A 20,976-nucleotide genomic window follows, 5' to 3' on the forward strand; every position below is an offset into this window, starting at 1 on the left:
GAGGATACCAAGTCAGGTGCACAGCTGAATGCATTCAACCAACATTACATTTGTTTCCTCCTTCCCAAACCTCATCATCCTCTAAGATGGAGGAGGCAGTACTCCTATTTTACTCTATCAAGCTCTATCTAGCTCTATCAAGCTTTATCAAGCTCTAGCTAGCTCTATCAAGCTCTATCTAGCTCTATCTAGCTCTACATTCTACAGCTGACTGTTACTGACTGTAACTGGGCGTGGAACAAGAAAGAGCCGTCCTGGCCGTGTGTACAGGGACCCGTATCTGGGACACCATGACTCTGATTGTGATTATTAGAAGCAAGAGCACCGTAAGGAAGCTTTCCCCAAATCTGTGAGTTGTGGGGGGTTGGGGAGCTGAATACTACCAGTCCCAGGCTTCTACAGGCCTAGTTCCCCATCACTTTCTGTCTCTCAATTCAATTCAATTCAAGGGCTTTATTGGCATGGGAAACATGTGTTAACATTGCCAAAGCAAGTGAGGTAGATAATATATAAAGTGAATATATAAAGTGAAATAAACAATAAAAATGAACAGTAAACATTACACATACAGAAGTTTTAAAACAATAAAGACATTACAAATGTCATATTATATATATACAGTGTTTTAACAATGTACAAATGGTTAAGGTATACAAGGGAAAATAAATTAGCATAAATATGGGTTGTATTTACAATGGTGTTTGTTCTTCACTGGTTGCCCTTTTCTCGTGGCAACAGGTCACAAATCTTGCTGCTGTGATGGCACACTGTGGAATTTCACCCAGTAGATATGGGAGTTTATCAAAATTGGATTTGTTTTCGAATTCTTTGTGGATCTGTGTAATCTGAGGGAAGTATGTCTCTCTAATATGGTCATACATTGGGCAGGAGGTTAGGAAGTGCAGCTCAGTTTCCACCTCATTTTGTGGGCAGTGAGCACATAGCCTGTCTTCTCTTGAGAGCCATGTCTGCCTACGGCGGCCTTTCTCAATAGCAAGGCTATGCTCACTGAGTCTGTATATAGTCAAAGCTTTCCTTAATTTTGGGTCAGTCACAGTGGTCAGGTATTCTGCCGCTGTGTACTCTCTGTGTAGGGCCAAATAGCATTCTAGTTTACTCTGTTTTTTTGTAAATTCTTTCCAATGTGTCAAGTAAATATCTTTTTGTTTTCTCATGATTTGGTTGGGTCTAATTGTGCTGATGTCCTGGGGCGCTGTAGGGTGTGTTTGTGGACAGAGCCCCAGGACCAGCTTGCTTAGGGGACTCTTCTCCAGGTTCATCTCTCTGTAGGTGATGGCTTTGTTATGGAAGGTTTGGGAATCGCTTCCTTTTAGGTGGTTATATAATTTAACGGCTCTTTTCTGGATTTTGATAATAGTGGGTATCGGCCTAATTCTGCTCTGCATGCATTATTTGGTGTTCTACGTTGTACCCAGAGGATATTTTTGCAGAATTCTGCGTGCAGAGTCTCAATTTGGTGTTTGTCCCATTTTGTGAAGTATTGGTTGGTGAGCGGACCCCAGACCTCACAACCATAGAGGGCAATGGGCTCTATGACTGATTCAAGTATTTTTAGCCAAATCCTAATTGGTATGTTGAAATTTATGTTCCTTTTGATGGCATAGAATGCCCTTCTTGCCTTGTCTCTCAGATCGTTCACAGCTTTGTGGAAGTTACCTGTGGCGCTGATGTTTAGGCCAAGGTATGTATAGTTTTTTGTGTGCTCTAGGGCAACAGTGTCTAGATGGAATTTGTATTTGTGGTCCTGGTGACTGGACCTTTTTTGGAACACCATTATTTTGGTCTTACTGAGATTTACTGTCGGGGCCCAGGTCTGACAGAATCTGTGCATAAGGTCTAGGTGCTGCTGTAGGCCCTCCTTGGTTGGTGACAGAAGCACCAGATCATCAGCAAACAGCAGACATTTGACTTCGGATTCTAGTAGGGTGAGGCCGGGTGCTGCAGACTTTTCTAGTGCCCGCGCCAATTCGTTAATATATATGTTGAAGAGGGTGGGGCTTAAGCTGCATCCCTGTCTCACCCCACGACCCTGTGTGAAGAAATGTGTGTGTTTTTTGCCAATTTTAACCGCACACTTGTTGTTTGTGTACATGGATTTTATAATGTCGTATGTTTTACCCCCAACACCACTTTCCATCAATTTGTATAGCAGACCCTCATGCCAAATTGAGTCGAAGGCTTTTTTGAAATCAACAAAGCATGAGAAGACTTTGCCTTTGTTTTGGTTTGTTTGGTTGTCAATTAGGGTGTGCAGGGTGAATACATGGTCTGTTGTACAGTAATTTGGTAAAAAGCCAATTTGACATTTGCTCAGTACATTGTTTTCATTGAGGAAATGTACGAGTCTGATGTTAATGATAATGCAGAGGATTTTCTCTGTCTCTGTCTCTCGCCAAAGCAGTACTGCACAGCGCTATATTTTTGCGTGAATACTGCAGCCAAAGCCAAATCCACTGCAGTGCACTCTTACAGACTCTCTGTCTGTCTGTCTGTCTGTCTGTCTGTCTGTCTGTCTGTCTCTCTCTGTCTTTCTCTCGCTCTCTCTGTCCAACTCTCTAATCTCTCTCTCTCTCTGTCTTTCTCTCCCTCTCTCTGTCCAACTCTCTAATCTCTCTCTCTCTCTGACTCTGTCTTTCTCTCCAATCTCTCTCTCTCTCTCTCTCTCTCTCTCTCTCGCTCGCTCGCTCGCTCGCTCTCTCTGTCTGTCTGTCTTTCTCTCCAATCTGTCTCTGTCTTTCTCTCCAATCTCTCTCCCTCTATCTGTCTTTCTCTCTCTCTCTGTCTGTCTGTCTTTCTCTCCAATCTCTCTCTGTCTCTGTCTTTCTCTCCAATCTCTCTCTCTCTGTCTGTCTTTCTCTCCAATCTCTCTCCCTCTCTCTGTCTTTCTCTCTCTCTGTCTGTCTGTCTTTCTCTCCAATCTCTCTCTGTCTCTGTCTTTCTCTCCAATCTCTCTCTCTCTGTCTGTCTTTCTCTCCAATCTCTCTCCCTCTATCTGTCTTTCTCTCCCTCTCTCTTGTCTTTCTCTCCAATCTCTCTCCCTCTCTGTCTTTCTCTCCATCTCTCTTGTCTTTCTCTCCAATCTCTCTCTCTCCCTCTCTGTCTTTCTCTCCATCTCTCTCTTGTCATTCTCTCCAATCTCTCTCTCTCTCTCTCTCTCTCTCTGTCTTTTTCTCCAATCTCTCTCTCTCTTAGCCTGTTTTTCCTCTTCTGCCGTAATTGAAATCAGAACCAGATGAGTGTGTTCTGGGTGCATTAAACCCCAGTCTGGAGTTTAACTAGACTTTTCAGTTACTACCTCCCTACCTATATAAGGGTGGAAAACAGACCTCCTTTTTTATTGTGTCATGAATAACAGTTGTTAGAATGTGTGTGTGTGCGTGCGTGCGTGCGTGCGTGCGTGCGTGTGTGTGTGTGTGTGGGGCTCTTGCCCCGCTTTGATTTCATACAGTAAATAACATCTGAAATCACTCTTGATAAGGCCCAGGTATTTCATCAAGTTTTATTCAAGCCTGCTGGGCCTCAGAACTCTGTGTAGCCTTTCACAATCATTTTTTTGGTGATTTTGCTCCAGTAACAAGCTTATTGGCAGCGTTTAAAAATATAATGCAACTCCCAAACTTGTAAAAGCCAAATCCTCTTCTTTATTTTTCCTCCCTTTGTCCTGAACACATCCTCCCGGCCACCAATCCTGTCACCACTAGGTGCTGTTTTCTCTTTGTGGTTGCTCCCTGGTAGCCCACTATCATATCAGTTACCATCAACTACTGTACATGGCAGCATCATCAGGCTGTCAGAGATGGTTGTCAGTGTTAACATACTGAATGCCTTTTCCAGGTTGTTAGACTTGTGTCTTCTTCAGTTTGAGCCAACACGCCTTCCAGACTGCCTGTAGGGGGCTGTGTTAGTGGTCTGGATGTCTGGTTTAGAATAACCGCGTCCAGACCAGGTTATTGCACACAGCCGGCTAGGGGAGGAAGTGTTCTGTGAGACTTGGAGAAAGGGATTTGAGTGGCAGCCGGTCCTGTGTGGAATGTGCTGTCTCATAACCAGAATGACTTGTTCTGGCTACGTCAGTCCTCAACCCCCAGCCCCTCCAGCCCTCCAGCTACTCGGTTTACCCCTCTCCTCAACCCCTAGCCCCTCCAGCTGTTCTGGCTATATGTCCTCAACCCCCAGCCCCTCCAGCCCTCCAGCTGCTCTGTTTACCCCTCTCCTCAACCCCCAGCCCTCCAGCTGCTCTGTTTACCCCTCTCCTCAACCCCCAGCCCCTCCAGCTGTTCTGTTTACCCCTTTCCTCAACCCCCAGCTCCTCCAGCCCTCCAGCTGCTCTGTTTACCCCTCTCCTCAACCCCCAGCCCCTCCAGCTGTTCTGTTTATCCCTCTCCTCAACCCCCAGCCCCTCCAGCTGCTCTGTTTACCCCTCTCCTCAACCCCCAGCCCCTCCAGCGGCTCTGTTTACCCCTCTCCTCAACCCCCAGCCCCTCCAGCTGTTCTGTTTACCCCTCTCCTCAACCCCCAGCCCCTCCAGCTGCTCTGGCTACATAACTCCTCAACCCCCAGCCCCTCCAGCTGCTCTGTTTACCCCTCTCCTCAACCCCCAGCCCCTCCAGCTGCTCTGTTTACCCCTCTCCTCAACCCCCATCCCTCCAGCTGCTCTGTTTACCCCTCTCCTCAACCCCCAGCCCCTCCAGCTGCTCTGTTTACCCCTCTCCTCAACCCCCAGCCCCTCCAGCTGCTCTGTTTACCCCTCTCCTCAAACCCCAGCCCCTCCAGCCCTCCAGCTGCTCTGTTTACCCCTCTCCTCAACCCCCAGCCCCTCCAGCTGCTCTGTTTATCCCTCTCCTCAACCCCCAGCCCCTCCAACCCTCCAGCTGCTCTGTTTACCCCTCTCCTCAACCCCCAGCCCCTCCAGCTGCTCTGTTTACCCCTCTCCTCAACCCCCAGCCCCTCCAACTGTTCTGTTTACCCCTCTCCTCAACCCCCAGCCCCTCCAGCTGTTCTGTTTACCCCTCTCCTCAACACCCAGCCCCTCCAGCTGCTCTGGCTACATAACTCCTCAACCCCCAGCCCCTCCAGCTGCTCTGTTTACCCCTCTCCTCAACCCCCAGCCCCTCCAGCTGCTCTGTTTATCCCTCTCCTCAACCCCCAGCCCCTCCAGCTGCTCTGTTTACCCCTCTCCTCAACCCCCAGCCCCTCCAGCTGTTCTGTTTACCCCTCTCCTCAACCCCCAGCCCCTCCAGCTGTTCTGGCATTTGCTCTGATACACACTAACAAAGGAGCACTTTGTCAGAACCTCAACTAGCCGCGTGCCAGTATCTATATGTGCGCCCTGACCTAAAGGTTTCCCGGGGCTCAAGGTGAGCGGGAACTGAATCCATAAGAACTGAAAACCCACCAATGGAATCTGGGTGGCATGACAACAGGGTCTCAGTACAAATCAGTCCAAGTAGGCTACTTCAGTACAGCTTGTAAACCAGTGCAATTGACCTCCATTCTGAACTAACGTTGCTTTCAAAATATTGCTGAATCTTTTAAGTTGATTGACCTTATAACTCGACAAAGGATAAAATCATAATGGATCATTTAATGTGTCTCCCAGTGCCATTTTCACATATTTGACAACATTGCGGTCGTGAGGCATGTGCATTTGGGGGATGTCATGTGAATGGCACTAATGAATAATTTGACATGAGGAGGGCTGACAGAAGGACTGCTCTGTCACTGCCCTGTCTGGCTGGCTCCTCCTCCATAGCATCTCTGTCACTGCCCTTCCAGGCTGGCTACTCCTCCATAGCATCACTGTCACTGCCCTACCTGGCTGGCTCCTCCTCCATAGCGTCACTGTCACTGCCCTGCCTGGCTGGCTCCTCCTCCATAGTATCTCTGTCACTGCCCTGCCTGGCTGGCTCCTCCTCCATAGCATCTCTGTCACTGCCCTGCCTGGCTGGCTCCTCCTCCATAGCATCACTGTCACTGCCCTGCCTGGCTGGCTCCTCCATAGCATCTCTGTCACTGCCCTGCCTGGCTGGCTCCTCCTCCATAGCATCTCTGTCACTGCCCTGCCTGGCTGGCTCCTCCTCCATAGCATCACTGTCACTGCCCTGCCTGGCTGGCTCCTCCTCCATAGCATCTCTGTCACTGCCCTGCCTGGCTGGCTCCTCCTCCATAGCATCACTGTCACTGCCCTGCCTGGCTGGCTCCTCCTCCATAGCATCACTGTCACTGCCCTGCCTGGCTGGCTCCTCCTCCATAGCATCTCTGTCACTGCCCTGCCTGGCTGGCTCCTCCTCCATAGCATCACTGTCACTGCCCTGCCTGGCTGGCTCCTCCTTCATAGCATCTCTGTCACTGCCCTGCCTGGCTGGCTCCTCCTCCATAGCATCTCTGTCACTGCCCTGCCTGGCTGGCTCCTCCTCCATAGCATCACTGTCACTGCCCTGCCTGGCTGGCTCCTCCTCCATAGCATCTCTGTCACTGCCCTGCCTGGCTGGCTCCTCCTCCATAGCATCTCTGTCACTGCCCTGCCTGGCTGGCTCCTCCTCCATAGCATCACTGTCACTGCCCTGCCTGGCTGGCTCCTCCTCCATAGCATCACTGTCACTGCCCTGCCTGGCTGGCTCCTCCTCCATAGCATCTCTGTCACTGCCCTGCCTGGCTGGCTCCTCCTCCATAGCATCTCTGTCACTGCCCTGCCTGGCTGGCTCCTCCTCCATAGCATCTCTGTCACTGCCCTGCCTGGCTGGCTCCTCCTCCATAGCATCACTGTCACTGCCCTGCCTGGCTGGCTCCTCCTCCATAGCATCACTGTCACTGCCCTGCCTGGCTGGCTCCTCCTCCATAGCATCACTGTCACTGCCCTGGCTGGCTGGCTCCTCCTCCATAGCATCTCTGTCACTGCCCTGCCTGGCTGGCTCCTCCTCCATAGCATCTCTGTCACTGCCCTGCCTGGCTGGCTCCTCCTCCATAGCAGCACTGTCACTGCCCTGCCTGGCTGGCTCCTCCTCCATAGCAGCACTGTCACTGCCCTGCCTGGCTCCTCCTCCATAGCATCTCTGTCACTGCGCTGCCTGGCTGGCTCCTCCTCCATAGCATCTCTGTCACCGCCCTGTCTGGATGGCTCCTCCTCCATAGCATCTCTGTCAGGGTACAGAACAGTCAGCATCCTTCCCTGCAATGCTCTTTTTTTTGGCAGAGGTTCTTTGGACTCTCTGTTTTTCTGGTCATCAATCATTGAGATTCATTTGAAGGGAAATTACACAGGGGTCTGTGTTGGCCAGGAGCAGTTCTTTGCTGCCTGTACTAGAGGACTGTGGGGATGTTGGAGGACTGTGGGGATGTTGGAGGACTGCCCTGACCTGTCACCATCAGACAGGTCCTCTGTCCTCCTCATCTGGTGGCAGATCAATGTGCTTTAGTTTAACCAACTGCTCAGTCCTGTGGTGTATGTCACCATGACAACTGTATTTCTCTATATAAAGGCATGACAAGGAATGACAAAGAAGTTGGCCCGAAGCTGAGACCAAGCTACTGTCCACCCACTCTGCCCCAGCTTCCAGACTTTCCCTGTCTCTGTGGCTTACTCTCCTCTCCCTTTCCCCCCCAAACAAAGCCAGGCTACTTACAGTACTTCTGCAACAGTACATTCCTGCTCTGCTGCATTGCAGAGTCCTCTAGTTTTAATAAGATGCACGGAAGCCCTGCTGGAGGCTTTGATGCCTTTATATTTGTCTATTTCTGTACATGATGAAAGATGGATATGGGTCATGGGTTGTTGCATGGTTCCCATGATGTGCTGATGTAATGGGCTGAAAGGATTTTTGATTTGGAGTCCACTCCTCCTGGCGTACTCATGGCTAACTAGCGGCTGTATTTTAGTGCTAAGGTCTACAGTAGTACTAGTCCATAGGGTTCTTCCTATTCATTACAGAATGGGGCTTTAAGATATTATACTATCATTCATTTTCAGATGTGAACTGGGGAGCTAATATGTCTTGCTTTGGTAGTTTACAATGGCTCAGCCAGGCAGCCATAGGCACAACCTTTCGTTTCCCCACGGTGTTTCTAAGTGTGTGTGACTGGCCGTGTGTGTGTGTGTCCTATGAATCAAATTGTGTTTGTAAAATGCTTTGTAAACAACAGGTGTAGACTAACAGTGATGGGCTTACTGATGGGCCCTTCAACAAGGCAGAGAGAAACAAAGAGAAATGTATAAATAATAACACAAGGAATAAATGCACAATGAGTAACAATAACTTGGCTGTATTCACGGGTACCAGCACAGAGTCCATGTGCAGGGTACGAGGTAATGGAGGTAGATATGTACATATAGGATAAAGTGACTAGGCAACAGGGTAGATAACAGATAGTAGCAGAAGCAGTCCATGTGCAGGGTACGAGGTAATGGAGGTAGATATGTACGTATAGGATAAAGTGACTAGGCAACAGGGTAGATAACAGATAGTAGCAGAAGCAGTCCATGTGCAGGGTACGAGGTAATGGAGGTAGATATGTACATATTGGATAAAGTGACTAGGCAACAGGGTAGATAACAGATAGTAGCAGAAGCAGTCCATGTGCAGGGTACGAGGTAATGGAGGTAGATATGTACATATTGGATAAAGTGACTAGGCAACAGGGTAGATAGCAGAATCAGCGTATGTGAAAAAACTTGTTAGTGTAAAATTGGTTAATTGGTTACTTGGTAACTTTAACTAACTATTTATCAGTCTTATGGCTTGGGGATAGAAGCTGTTCAGGGTGCTGTTGGTTCCAGACCTGGTGTACCGCTTGCCCTGCAGTAGCAGAGAGAACAGTATATGAGTTAGACCTACTGCAGCCTTTTATGAACCAGGACGCCTTTCAGAAAACATAATGCCCAGTAAGAAGTATGAAATGGTTCTTGGGACACACTGTGCAGTACAATGTTTAGAAGAATCACTCCGACGCACTTCCTTTGTTCCCAAAGTCTGCAATTCCAATAAAGTTGTGTTCATTTTGTTGTAGAAATGTATGTAGTTTGAATAAGTAAGATAGTCCACACATACTGTTCTGCTTCTCTAAGTGTCTTTCTCGTTCCCTCTCTCCTGTCCTTCAGACCAATCTGGCTCCAGCACCACACTGTCCTTCCAGCCACTGCGCTCCCAGGGTGCCCTCCCCACGGCCCACGTCATGCCCTCGCCCTCTTCCGGCTCCAAGCTCAGCACGGTTCTCTGCCCTGGGGGCAGCCCCTGGTCCTCCTGCCAGCTGCCCTCGCCCCTCGACAGCCCCCTGGATATGAAGGACCCCCGGCCCGTCAGCCCCTGGTCCTCCTGCCAGCTGCCCTCGCCCCTCGACAGCCCCCTGGATATGAAGGACCCCCGGCCCGTCCGACGCTGGTCCTCCCTCACCCGCCTCAGCGTCCAGGAGAAGTCCAGCCCCGTGGGACGGGCAGCATACCGCCCTGACCCCCACGGCTCCCTGGACAGAGGCATGCTCTACGGTTACAGGCAGGACCCTCTGCGCCCCACAGAACCCTACCTGTCCCAAGGGCTCCACCTGCGCTCCCCAGGGGCTGAGGCCCGGTACAAATACCCCCTAAGTACTAAGACAGACTCTCACTCGGCCTGCTCATCCCCGCTCAAACCCAACACCTTAGACCTGACCTACAGTGCCTTACCGGAGACCAAGCACCCTGGCGTCGGGCTGACGGTACCCAGCCAGAGGGGCCTACCACTGGGCCACCAGGCAGTAGGAGGGTCCCCCATCCAGCCGGCGGTGAGGACCCAGATGTGGCTGAGTGAGCAGATGGAGTACCGGCCTCCCGGACCTGGGACAGAGCTATGTGGGGGCTTGTCGGCCTGGCAACAGGAGCAGCAGCAGAGAGAGAGGTTGCGTCAGGAGGCCGAGCTCAACCAGGTGAGAGGAGGGGATGAGGAAGTACATTTAAAAAAATGTATTTCACCATTATTTAACCAGGTAGGCCAGTTGAGAACAAGTTCTCATTTACAACTGCGGCCAAGATAAAGCAAAGCAGTGTGACAAAAACAACAACACAGAGTTACACAAACAAACGTACAGTCAATAACACGATAGAAACATCTATGTACAGTGTGTGCAAATGTAGAAGAGTAGGGAGGTAAGCAATAAATAGGCCATAGAGGCGAAATATTTACAATTAAGCATAAACACTGGAGTGAAAGATGTGCAGGTGATGTTTTCCAAGTAGAGATACTGGGGTGCAAAAGAGCAAGAAGATACATAACAATATGGGGATGAGGTAGTCGGGTGGGCTATTTACAGATGGGCTGTGTACAGGTACAGTGATCGGTAAGCTGTCTGACAGCTGATGCTTAAAGTTAGAGAGGGAGATATAAGTCTCCAGCTTCAATACATTTTTGCAGTTCGTTCCAGTCATTGGCAACAGAGAACTGGCAGGAAGTAGGCTACAGTATCTGTTAGACACCTAGTCAGGGGACTCTGTCAAGTGAACTGAAGGCTGTTAGTTTGTTGTTGTGGGTGTTAACCTGACAGATTTTCACCACAATATGTGATGAGTCTGTATTCAAAGCTGTTCAGTATTTCCCTCCAAATTGTGCACGTTCATGTAGGACTAAATTTGAGGGCATGGCGCCCTCTGGTGGGCGTCTGAGGCGTTGACGTTTTTCCTGTAGACCAAAGATAAAAGTTGCACCTGCATTCCGTAATTTTAATGAAGTCCTTACAATTTTCAATGAAGACAGACAAATGCTTTATAGTTTGTGTATTTTATCTTTATTGTTAAACATTCTTTAGAAAATGCTGTGCGACATAAGAAAGTGTAAAGTGGAGCCAGCGCCTGCAGACAGACAACACTACAGCAGTTCTGCAGTGGTCATGCATGTTTCTTCACACTGTAGTGAGCTTCACTGTGTTTAGCTGGAGGTGTTTGCTCTATTTACTCTGTAGCTATTCATTACTCTGCCAAAACAAATCAACTACTACTACTGAACACGAAAACATTTTCACTACAGCACACAGTTATGTTAGGATATTGTAGTAACAATATTACATATTTCACTGAAAGGTTTACAGGCTTAAGCTGTGCGTACCCATGTTTATTGAGCCAAGTATCTGTTGTACTTATCAGCTACTAGTTCAAGAGCAACCCGAGTCTCCAAAGGGAAGGACCCTGGGCTTCACTCAACAGTTACATAAAGAACTCATATCACACGGAAAAGGACGGTCGGTTTATGGCTTTAATCGTTTTCAGTTACATTTCAGTTGTCATTTGTAACATGTGCTTTGGTCCTAATAGCTTAGAATAGTCGGTGACTGTGAGTGTTAGAGCTTTGAAATGATTGTTATCTTATGGCTCATATCAACCACAACTCTAGCATGAGGATCAGAGAGCATGGATTTATCTCTGTGCTCAGTGCCCTGGCCAGAAGTAGATGTGGTGCAGTTTGGTGATTCTACCACTAGAGGGGGGTAAACTAAACGTAAAGGAGGGCGTTCTATTGATCATGCCATGTCAACGTTATTTCATTTCTTTTCCATCGGTGGGTGGAGTTTCATCCTCCTGTTAATTGATATTTTGAATCTTGCCATCCCATGTAACGATCTCATGGAATCCCAAACTCTTTTCTACTCTCCAAAAGCTCACAATGTTTAGTTCTCCTCCCAACAGGTTCAATGGCTTTTATTCAGTGATTTTTGATGTGACCTGTTGAATAATAATTAGTTGAAGTCGTGGTGTATTTATATGATCAAATCAGAGGTAGAGGGACTCCCATCAGACCCTGTGGCCCTTGGGGACTGGAATTGCTCAACCTATGCCATGAGGTCATACTGTATGTCAGAGGTTACATGAGTTTGACCAGGACAAGCATTAGGAGCAGCATGATGACGATGAGGAGGAAGTTGAGCATCAGGTTGAGACCGCGGTTGTTGACCAGGTCCATGGTTTCACTCGACATGGAGAGGCTGGGTTGAGGCTGCAAATGCCCCAGGCAGAGTGATCAATTCTGGGCAAAGCTCTTCAGTTAAGAGGGTAATTCTGGAGGTGTCCTCAGGAAGACCAGTGATGGAGATGGTTTGATGGATCGTTACACCCCCCTGCTTAGCCCTCGCTGTGCTCTGGTGGTTGTTGGTTCAGCTACATAGGTCTGGGAGGGAAAACAGGGGCCCAGTGAGAGACTGGAACACTTACACAGACATACACATGATCATCACCCACAGACAAGTCTGATTCCCCTGGGTTAATATTGTCAGTAAGTTTATTTTGTCTGTCTGTGCGTGTCTCTGTGTGTGTGCTTGTGTGAGTGTCTGTGCTTGCTTGTTTGTGTGTGTGTGTGTTTTTGTCTGTGCTTGTGTGTGTGCGTGCGCGTGTGCGTGCGTGTGTGTGTGTGTGTGTGTTTTTGTCTGCTTGTGTGTGTCTGTGCTTGTGTGTGCGCGTGTGTGCGTGCATGTGTGTGCGTGCGTGCTTGTGTGTGTGTGTGCTTGTGTGTGCGTGCTTGTGTGTGCGTGCGTGCGTGTGTGTGTGTGTGCTTGTGTGTGTGTGTGCTTGTGTGTGCGTGCTTGTGTGCGTGTGCGTGTGTGTGTGTGTGTGTGACTAGCCCAGTGTAGCCAGGTGGCTGCAGGCGTTGAGTTCTAGTGAGAGGTGGCAGAGACACTGTGGTGGTGACATGATGTGGAGCACGGATGACAGACCTACAGGAGGGTGACGTGTGTGACACAAAACTGACATAAACTGCATCTGAGACCAACAACCTTCTACTGCAAACTCACACACGGCACCTTTATAGTGTTATAGTGGTTATAGTTGTGCCATTAAAATCAGGCAGAATTTATTAAACTACAAAAACAGAATCTGATCTTATTCTACACAAATTCCTTTCAAATTAAAACCAGTTTATAAAATACTAGGATAATCTCCATGTTTGCCACCCAATCCCCTCCTCCCCTCCCCTCCCCTTCCATTGTTTGGCCCTCTTGAGAGGTCATGGCCCTGTTGGGCTGTAGCCTGGCCCCTCCCGGCCCCTCTGAGGCCCTCACATCAACAACACGATGATGTAGATGAGCAGCAGGCAGATGAGGATGAGGCTGAAGTTGACAAAGAGCTCCTGCAAGTTCTGCTTGGCTTGGGGGGGCACGTCCACCACCATGGAGGCCCTGCGGATGGCCGAGCGCATCGTGTGCTGCACCTTCTCCATGCTGGGGCTCGGTGCTGGGCAGTGAGAGGGAGTGAAGGGGCGAGAGTGCACTCTAGTGGTGGCCGCAGGTTAGTGCAGGACAGGTGTACAGAGAGGTGATGTAGATGATAGTGTAGTGGTGGGGTGGGTGATGGAGGGAGGGAGGTGGTGGAGGTGACAGGAGTGGTCCCGGTGCCCAGGGGCCTGGTGGAGCTGAGCTGGGGGTTGGGGGCAGCAGAGAAGGTTGAGTCAGTGAGCATGCAGAAGACACAAACAGAAACACACTGTGGAACGGAGTCAGGAGGAAATGATCAGTCACATACTGTTCATTACTTAAAGGGTTGAACTGAAGGACACATTTTTCTCCACCCTAACCCATCATGGCCAACAACAGGAATAACAATCAAACACCACTCACTTTGGGGGCCCTCATAACCTCAGGCTTTATAATCTATCACAGATCTCCTATCTCCAGTGATTCTGCTCTGGACTCCGGCGTGTTTGGACGGTTCTGCCCTCCTCTCAAGGCAGACGATACAGAGGGGAGGATAATAGATTGAGGATAAAATGGACTCCAGTCTTCTCACATAATTCATTCCTCTCTATAAATGATATTTTCCGTCTGGCTGGATATGGCCAATCTTATTTGAAATTATGAAGGATGCACCGCTATTTTTTCTGAAAAGGTGAACGGTTTTGTACTTTTCTCTCTAAGAGGTTTATACGTTGCTTATCGAGTCAGGAGCTAGGTTTGAAGGGATGTTTGTAACCCAGGATGTTTCCGTTTGGTATTCAGGGTGTATTTGGCTTGTTTTTAAATGTGCCTTTGTGTATTTTGGTATATTTGAATACTTTCAGGGTTCTTGAAGGTGGTGATGCTGTAGGTGGATGGTTCGATGATGATTATATGTGGAATAGGTGTTTCATGTACTGCACCCGCTTTAGACAGACAAATGAACTCCCCACTTCTCTGCTGCGTCTCTGACAACTATACAATGGAGAGAGCAGGAGTTGTATACGGTGTGTTTTATTGATCTGGCTCACTGCGTTATCTCAGGCAGTGCATAATATGGAAGGATAAAGAGATCACATGCTGGAGATCACACCCCTTATGTGACCATTCAAACATCACAGTGGCTGAGGGGGTGCTGTTAAGGACATTACTGTGGGTAATATGTGCACTGCATTGTGATTGTCAGAGCAGCCCCACTTCTGTCTACTCCATCCAGAGAGGCATTATCCCTCCTTCCAGACTCCTCTCTCCCCACAGGGTCTCCTCAGTGACGGGCATGCCCAGGGAAGGTGAGGGTCTGTGAGTCACTCTCCCAGCTCTTCCCCTGGGCCCTGCTGGTTCCCTGAAGGGAGGGAGTTATTTGGTGAGGCGGTGGTCTTGCCCGCTGACAGCAGTTATCTGCCCGGCTCCAGCTATGTGCCAGCGGGTATTCTTAGGGCTGACCTTTGGCTATCTCACAGGGGTGGAGTCCATTTCAACACTAGCCAAACCTAAACCCCTCTTAAACATGCTTCTGACCTGACCCTGTGGACACCAACAGTGAGGAGGGAGGGGAACTGGGAGAGGGGTGCCAAGCATGGGCAGAGAGCAGGCGAGTGTGGATTTAATGTGTCAGAATGTTGAATCTGAGTAATCTCTAGAGTCCTGATAATAAATCTGTGATGACTAAGGCCCTTTCCTCTATCTACTATAGCACCTGGCTTATCACTGTGATCACTATCTCTGTGATCTCCTATAGATCTCTGCTACAGAGCCAAAAACACTAAGAAAGCAGTCTGTCGCATAGCAGACAACGAAATCTCAGCTCGTAGAATGCTGCATAGAACATTATTTTCGTACATTTCTCATTTTTCTGAGTTGTTGTTTACATTCCATTGTGGTTGAGAGGAATGCTAGGCTATTTCCTGCTGTTCTAAGGAGATCACTAGTGGCCACTTCACTGGAGCTTCCAGCTCTGGAGTGGTCATGAGAGTTTCCCCCCTTCATCTCAAGACAAGGGGGCATAATAAGTTAATTAATAGTAACATCTCCCTTGGCACCACTAAACATGTCACCATCTACTCATTCACTGCGACCTGGGTTTACCCACCCTTACAAGGGCCTTCTGAAGGGGAGGCCCAGAACCCAGCATGATGAAATGCTGAACTAATAGAGGCTGTTATTGAAACGAGGGGTGTTCCAGCACACAAGTACATGGACAAAACTAGTATTTTACAGCTGCCAGCACGCATATCTCTTTCACTCAAACAGTGTGAAGCGCTGTGTGCTCTGAACAACTATTGGCTAGTTCTTCTGTCTGTCAAAAACGGTGCAGGGTATCGGTTGAGTCTGCTGCAACGATTGAATTAGATTAGATTGGATTGGGCTCCCGAGTGGCGCAGCGGTCTAAAGCACTGCATCTCGGTGCTAGAGGCGTCACTACAGACCCTGGTTCGTTTCCAGGCGGTCTCACAATCGGCCGTGATTGGGAGTCCCATAGGGCGGCCCACAATTGGCCCAGCGTCGTTAGGGTTTGTCCGGTGTAGGTCGTCATAGTAAATAAGAATTTGTTCTTAACTGACTTGCCTAATTAAATAAAGGTTAAATCATTTAATTTTTTTTACAAGCCTCTCTCCCTCAACTCTCATTTCCCCAGAAAAAACACTCAGCCACTCATCTCAGAGCACACGTCTCCACTTCTCCAAGCACCATGTATGAATCAGAATCCGTAGTCATCAAATCTAGACTCTGCTGAGGCCGTATAGTTGTTTTTGTCTGTCAACTTGGCAGTAGGCCTACTTTGTCTGTCAACTTGGCAGTAGGCCTACTTTGTCTGTCAACTTGGCAGTAGGCCTACTATGTCTGTCAACTTGGCAGTAGGCCTACTATGTCTGTCAACTTGGCAGTAGGCCTACTTTGTCTGTCAACTTGGCAGTAGGCCTACTTTGTCTGACAACTTGGCAGTAGGCCTACTTTGTCTGTCAACTTGGCAGTAGGCCTACTTTGTCTGTCAACTTGGCAGTAGGCCTACTTTGTCTGTCAACATGGCAGTAGGCCTACTTTGTCTGTCAACTTGGCAGTAGGCCTACTATGTCTGTCAACTTGGCAGTAGGCCTACTATGTCTGTCAACTTGGCAGTAGGCCTACTATGTCTGTCAACTTGGCAGTAGGCCTACTATGTCTGTCAACTTGGCAGTAGGCCTACTATGTCTGTCAACTTGGCAGTAGGCCTACTTTGTCTGTCAACTTGGCAGTAGGCCTACTTTGTCTGTCAACTTGGCAGTAGGCCTACTATGTCTGTCCGTATAATTATTCTATTGCTGACGTCGTTATGTGGTGATCCAAGCCCATGCTGTCTATTATTATTTATTATAGCCCAGGTACGTTTACTGGGCGTCAGTTCATTAGATAATACAATGACAAATGTCGATAGTTTATTTTGATTGTACAAATGTTAGGCACGGAGATTATCCCAATGGCCTAGGCCAAGTGTCGGGAGAGAAATGTTTGCTCCTCTCGAAAGTGAAAGTAATTACGAATAGGAGTATGATAAGATCAGCACACCCATAATTGAAACCCTACGGGGTCGTTGTTTTGATTTAAAACCCAAACCCACCATTCTTCTTCATAAAAATGTTGGCATGGTTCTAAGGAGCTAGTGGGTGAAAAACAAAGAAGAACATTCAATTGAATCAAACCTAAGAAGGAAATCCTTCTGAAGCCTGGCAGAAGCATTCCCATGCCAATAATGCTTGTGTTTTTAAAATGTTCTGCTCTCTTGGCATAGCTGCGGTGATAATAAGTCATGTGCAGGCAGGGAGAGGAAGGCTTCCAATAGGCCGTTAAACGGAACATTCCACGATGACATCACACAGTAATGTAGAGGGAACTGGACATCACTGTGGTTGTGTGGCCCAGGAGAGGGCGTGAGTCAGTGCCCTCCACAGGCAACAGTGACCGCCAACGTTCAACAGACCCAATTCCAGTACATACAACAGAGTGTCTGTTCTATTCAAACAAGAATCCTCTTCATATCAGCCTCTTCCACCAGGTAATATTGAAATATAGATTACAATGAAATGAGAAGTGATTATTGGCAGGCTTGGGTTAGGAGATACGTTAGGAGATAAAGCACATTGCCTTCTTCATTTCACCCGTCACATTGATGAAGTTTACCGTAGTTTACCGTAGTTTACCGTAGTTCCCCAGAACAGTTGAGCCAGTCATGTGTTTGTTTGTAAATAGCACAATGGGAGAAAGCGGGAGCTGGGGGTCAATGCACAGCTGGACCATCATATTGTGTTAGCTTTCTACCGTGTTTGAGAAGTCAAAGCCCTTTGGATGAGATATCTGTACAGCTGCTACTGCAGCTTGATTTCCTTGTGTTTTTTCTCCTCTCCTCCGTTTTCCTAGATAAATGTTGCTATGTGCATAATAGCAAAGTTAACCAGCATATTGGTGTTGAGAGCAATGTGGTGGAGGCAGCAGCAGAATGAGGAGACGAGAAAACAGCCCGTGCCTTATTGTCTAAGAAAAGTGAGGAGAGAGGAAACCACAACTAAATGATGTCTATAATCAATATTCTAACTGTTAAATGTGCCTGGCTTTATAAATCATCCATATATATATATATATATATAAATACAGAAATAAGGCAGATCCTGCTTCTGTTGCCTGTTTTAGTGTTTGTTTAATAGCCTACTGATTCCGTGAGCACCATGCCTCACACAACCACAAGTCGGATAAACAATTTCACAAATCCGTCTGTTTTTAATCTTTGTTATGCTGTAATTAAGGCTTTACACTTAGTTTTTTTGTGAGAACAGCATCTGGCATTATTATTTAGTGTTGTTTACACTGTTCCAAATGGTCAGAAAATGTATATTCATCAAAATAATAACCCTTCTTATTGTTATTATTACCATTATTATTATTATTATTATTATTATAATAAGTCATGTTATTATCATTAGCAGGCTTAGTACAGCAGCATTGTATAACCACCATTGAGCTGTAGGTCTCAGAGAGCATCCTGTTTAGTCTTATACCATAACTTACGAAGGCCTATATTTCAATACTTTTATAGGCTACTGTATCAATCAATCATTCATTTGTTCATGTCATCACACAGCATTCGAGTCATTCATGATTTGAAATGCAATCAAGTATTTTAGTTTAAAAAGAAAATAACAAAGCGAACCTTGAATAATTAGCATAAACAATAAATAAGCCGTTCCATTTCGTAAATTGCATTCACAAAGGAATGGGACTGTTTTTAGTCTTTGCTGTAATAAAGGCTTTACAAAAAAGTGTTACAACATCATTTATTTAGTGTTGTTTACATTGTTCCAAACGGTCAGAAAAATGATATTTGTAATCTAACAGCATCTGTTTGGCAGAGACATAATATGCACGAAGCATTTTCTCCTTACCTTCTTATTCTTTATCTCCGGTATTTTCCACAACTAGTCATATTTATTCCACACATCTGACTTCCCCTTTACCTCCTGAGCAACCAGTAAACTTTGTCACGTCCTCGGCATCCATTTTGTTTGTTATAACCAATTTTTTGATGTGATTATGATATGCTGTCAGGCCCTATTGGTCACGTGCATGCGATGAATACATGTGTCAGGTAAAGAGAGCAAGGGTTGAGGAATAGGGAATGTTTTTCCTAAACAAATGAGGGATTTCAGTAACAGAACTTTTCAAATGGCTGTAATTATGTTGCCGCCTAAGCAACACGGACAGCGCGATAAACACTTTCATGTTATGTTTTGGTTGCTGCAGCAGAAGAGCGAGACAAAGGGTGCTAGTCACAGTCACTCGCTGTCATGTTTTTTAACACAAGTCTGAGCCTGGCCCGGCACAATCAAATCAATTGCGTTTGACCCCCTCTAGTCATTGGTGTCTTAATTATTTAATCAAACAGTGAGCTTAAAGCGTCAGACAAGCTCAGTGCATATGGTTGATTTTATTAAAATACATAGGATGTGTCTATATATGGAAAAATACACGTAGAATTTCAACCAATCGATTGATCAAAAGAACAGACGACTCGGTTGACCAAGATTTTTTGTTGTTGTCAGGGACAGCCTTAGTACACAGTACTGTTGTTCCTTCAGACAAGCATGCATCAAAACTTTGTTCAGTTGCACAATTTCTCTCGTTCACATGTAAATGTCCAAACTCACCAAAAATGACATTCGGTAGCTCCTACCTATATATGTATAACTTTGTGAGCCAGATTGTCCTATTTAGCAGCCTCCATGGAAATTCACTATTATTTGTGCTACTTTTTTAGCATTGTGGTAATAGATGCCCAATGGGCTTTTTGTGTGTTTTTGGCACCCCCTTGTGTACTAAGCCAGTAAATACAGTAAATCCCAGTGTGAGAGAAGGACGATATGACGATATGAAAATCTGGATACTGCCCAACTCTACACTGAGGCATGTCAGAATGGGTCATTTCATTCCTGTTATTTCCTCCAGTGTATGGTTTGTTGGTTGGTGGTAACCCTTTCCTGTCCACAGACTACCCTCTCATTTCAATAAATGCACATTTCAGGCCTTTGCTAGGTGCAAATGTGTGTGTTGTGGATAGGTCATGGCTGGCCTCTGATTCGTGTGTGTGTCTCGTGCTGTGAACTACTTTGTATGTTTAGATAGGAGGACAGTTATGTTCGATACTGTTTTGTCCCAGACTGCAGTTCACCGTTGTCTCAGGATTTAGCCTCGATAACAACACAATTGCGTATCAGAAAACCATCATTACTCTCCAGACAAGTATAACTTTTCATGTATTTTTGTGAGTTTCTTTGTCTATTTGAACTCCTGTTGGAGCTGGACCCAGTGATTACATTTAAAATACTTTTTGGAGCCCTCCAAAAATGCATTGTTATTTGTTTCAAATGAATGTAGATAATATCATTTTAGCCCAAGTTTAGCTGGAGCTATATTACCTTTTTTTCCCTCTTCTCCTTACTACAGAGAAAGTTGACATTCCAACAGACAAATCGTCATCAGGATTGTGTTCTTACCTGCTCCAGAGGGGTGGATGGATTAATGGATAGATGGATGGGTAGATTCTGCTCTGGGGGTCACAGGCAGTCTGGTGAGGAGGCTGGGAGAAAGGCTGTGAGTCCAACAGGCGAGAAGGTTCTCTGGCAGCTCTCTACGCTATGTCACCTAGTTTATGGGAGGAAAATCAGATGGGCGGAGAGTAGAGAATAGAGAGGGGGAGAGAGGGGTGTAGCTGCCTGGGGGGAGTGGCATCACTGATATGGGGTCTGTTTATCCTTCTATTGTGGAAGAGGATGCATGGATGGGCCAACCCCCTCACCTGGCATATATAGGTTAGTACCACTGGGTTTGATGTTATCAGGACTGGTTCTCTTCCTCCATCTCTAGGAAGAAGCCTGCTGCTGGAGGACCTAAACCATCTGAAACCCCTGAGGAGTTGTGTCTCTTCACAGTCTTGTCTGCTAATTCGGTTACACTGGGTCATTCTGAAAGGACACATGTAGGCTGATTATCACTCATGAAAGTCATGAGCAGCCACAATTGAAAGGCACAATGTCGTGGTGGTTGTTGGTTTCTCAGGAGAATGTCCATGAACGGCTGGCTATATTCTGTTGCTTAATTCCATGCTGAAATGACTGTTGCTGTTGATGTTCTTTTTCTCTCTCACGAGAATGAATCGGCGTTCTTGGAAAGTCTCCTGAGAAAAGAATCATCAACAACATTGCTTACTGGTTTCTTATTGAGAATGAATTTAGCCAGATGCAGTTTGTTCTCCATCAGCGTTTCTGGCTT

The 20,976-nt window shown here is 47.0% G+C and overlaps 2 protein-coding genes across 5 annotated transcripts in view; one reads left to right on the forward strand and one right to left on the reverse strand.

Moving 5' to 3' along the window:
• LOC110529585 (centrosomal protein of 85 kDa-like) overlaps positions 1–20,976 on the forward strand; it is an 87,042-nt gene that overhangs the window by 33,714 nt on the left and 32,352 nt on the right. For both annotated transcript variants that reach the window (XM_021611926.2, XM_021611924.2), the window contains exon 3: positions 9,116–9,915. In XM_021611926.2, the coding sequence (XP_021467601.2) occupies positions 9,116–9,915 (800 nt within the window). The remainder of the gene's footprint in view (positions 1–9,115; positions 9,916–20,976) is intronic.
• Positions 10,748–20,416, reverse strand: LOC110529586 (cardiac phospholamban). Of its 3 annotated transcripts, XM_021611927.2 has the most exons (3): positions 20,202–20,410; positions 13,033–13,387; positions 10,748–12,143 (listed from the first exon to the last, which is right to left on the reverse strand). In XM_021611927.2, the coding sequence occupies exons 2-3, from the start codon at positions 13,188–13,190 to the stop codon at positions 12,134–12,136; spliced, it is 168 nt and encodes a 55-aa protein (XP_021467602.1). In that variant the 5' UTR covers positions 13,191–13,387; positions 20,202–20,410; the 3' UTR covers positions 10,748–12,133. The 3 variants fall into 3 exon arrangements, 2 of the variants coding, with proteins under 2 accessions (XP_021467602.1, XP_021467603.1); XR_005052832.1 differs by lacking the exon at positions 13,033–13,387 and having other exon boundaries at positions 20,202–20,389; XM_021611928.2 differs by lacking the exon at positions 10,748–12,143 and having other exon boundaries at positions 13,029–13,387; positions 20,202–20,416.

Source organism: Oncorhynchus mykiss, chromosome 8, assembly GCF_013265735.2.
Source record: "Oncorhynchus mykiss isolate Arlee chromosome 8, USDA_OmykA_1.1, whole genome shotgun sequence".
In the NCBI taxonomy this organism is placed as follows: Eukaryota; Metazoa; Chordata; class Actinopteri; order Salmoniformes; family Salmonidae; genus Oncorhynchus; species Oncorhynchus mykiss.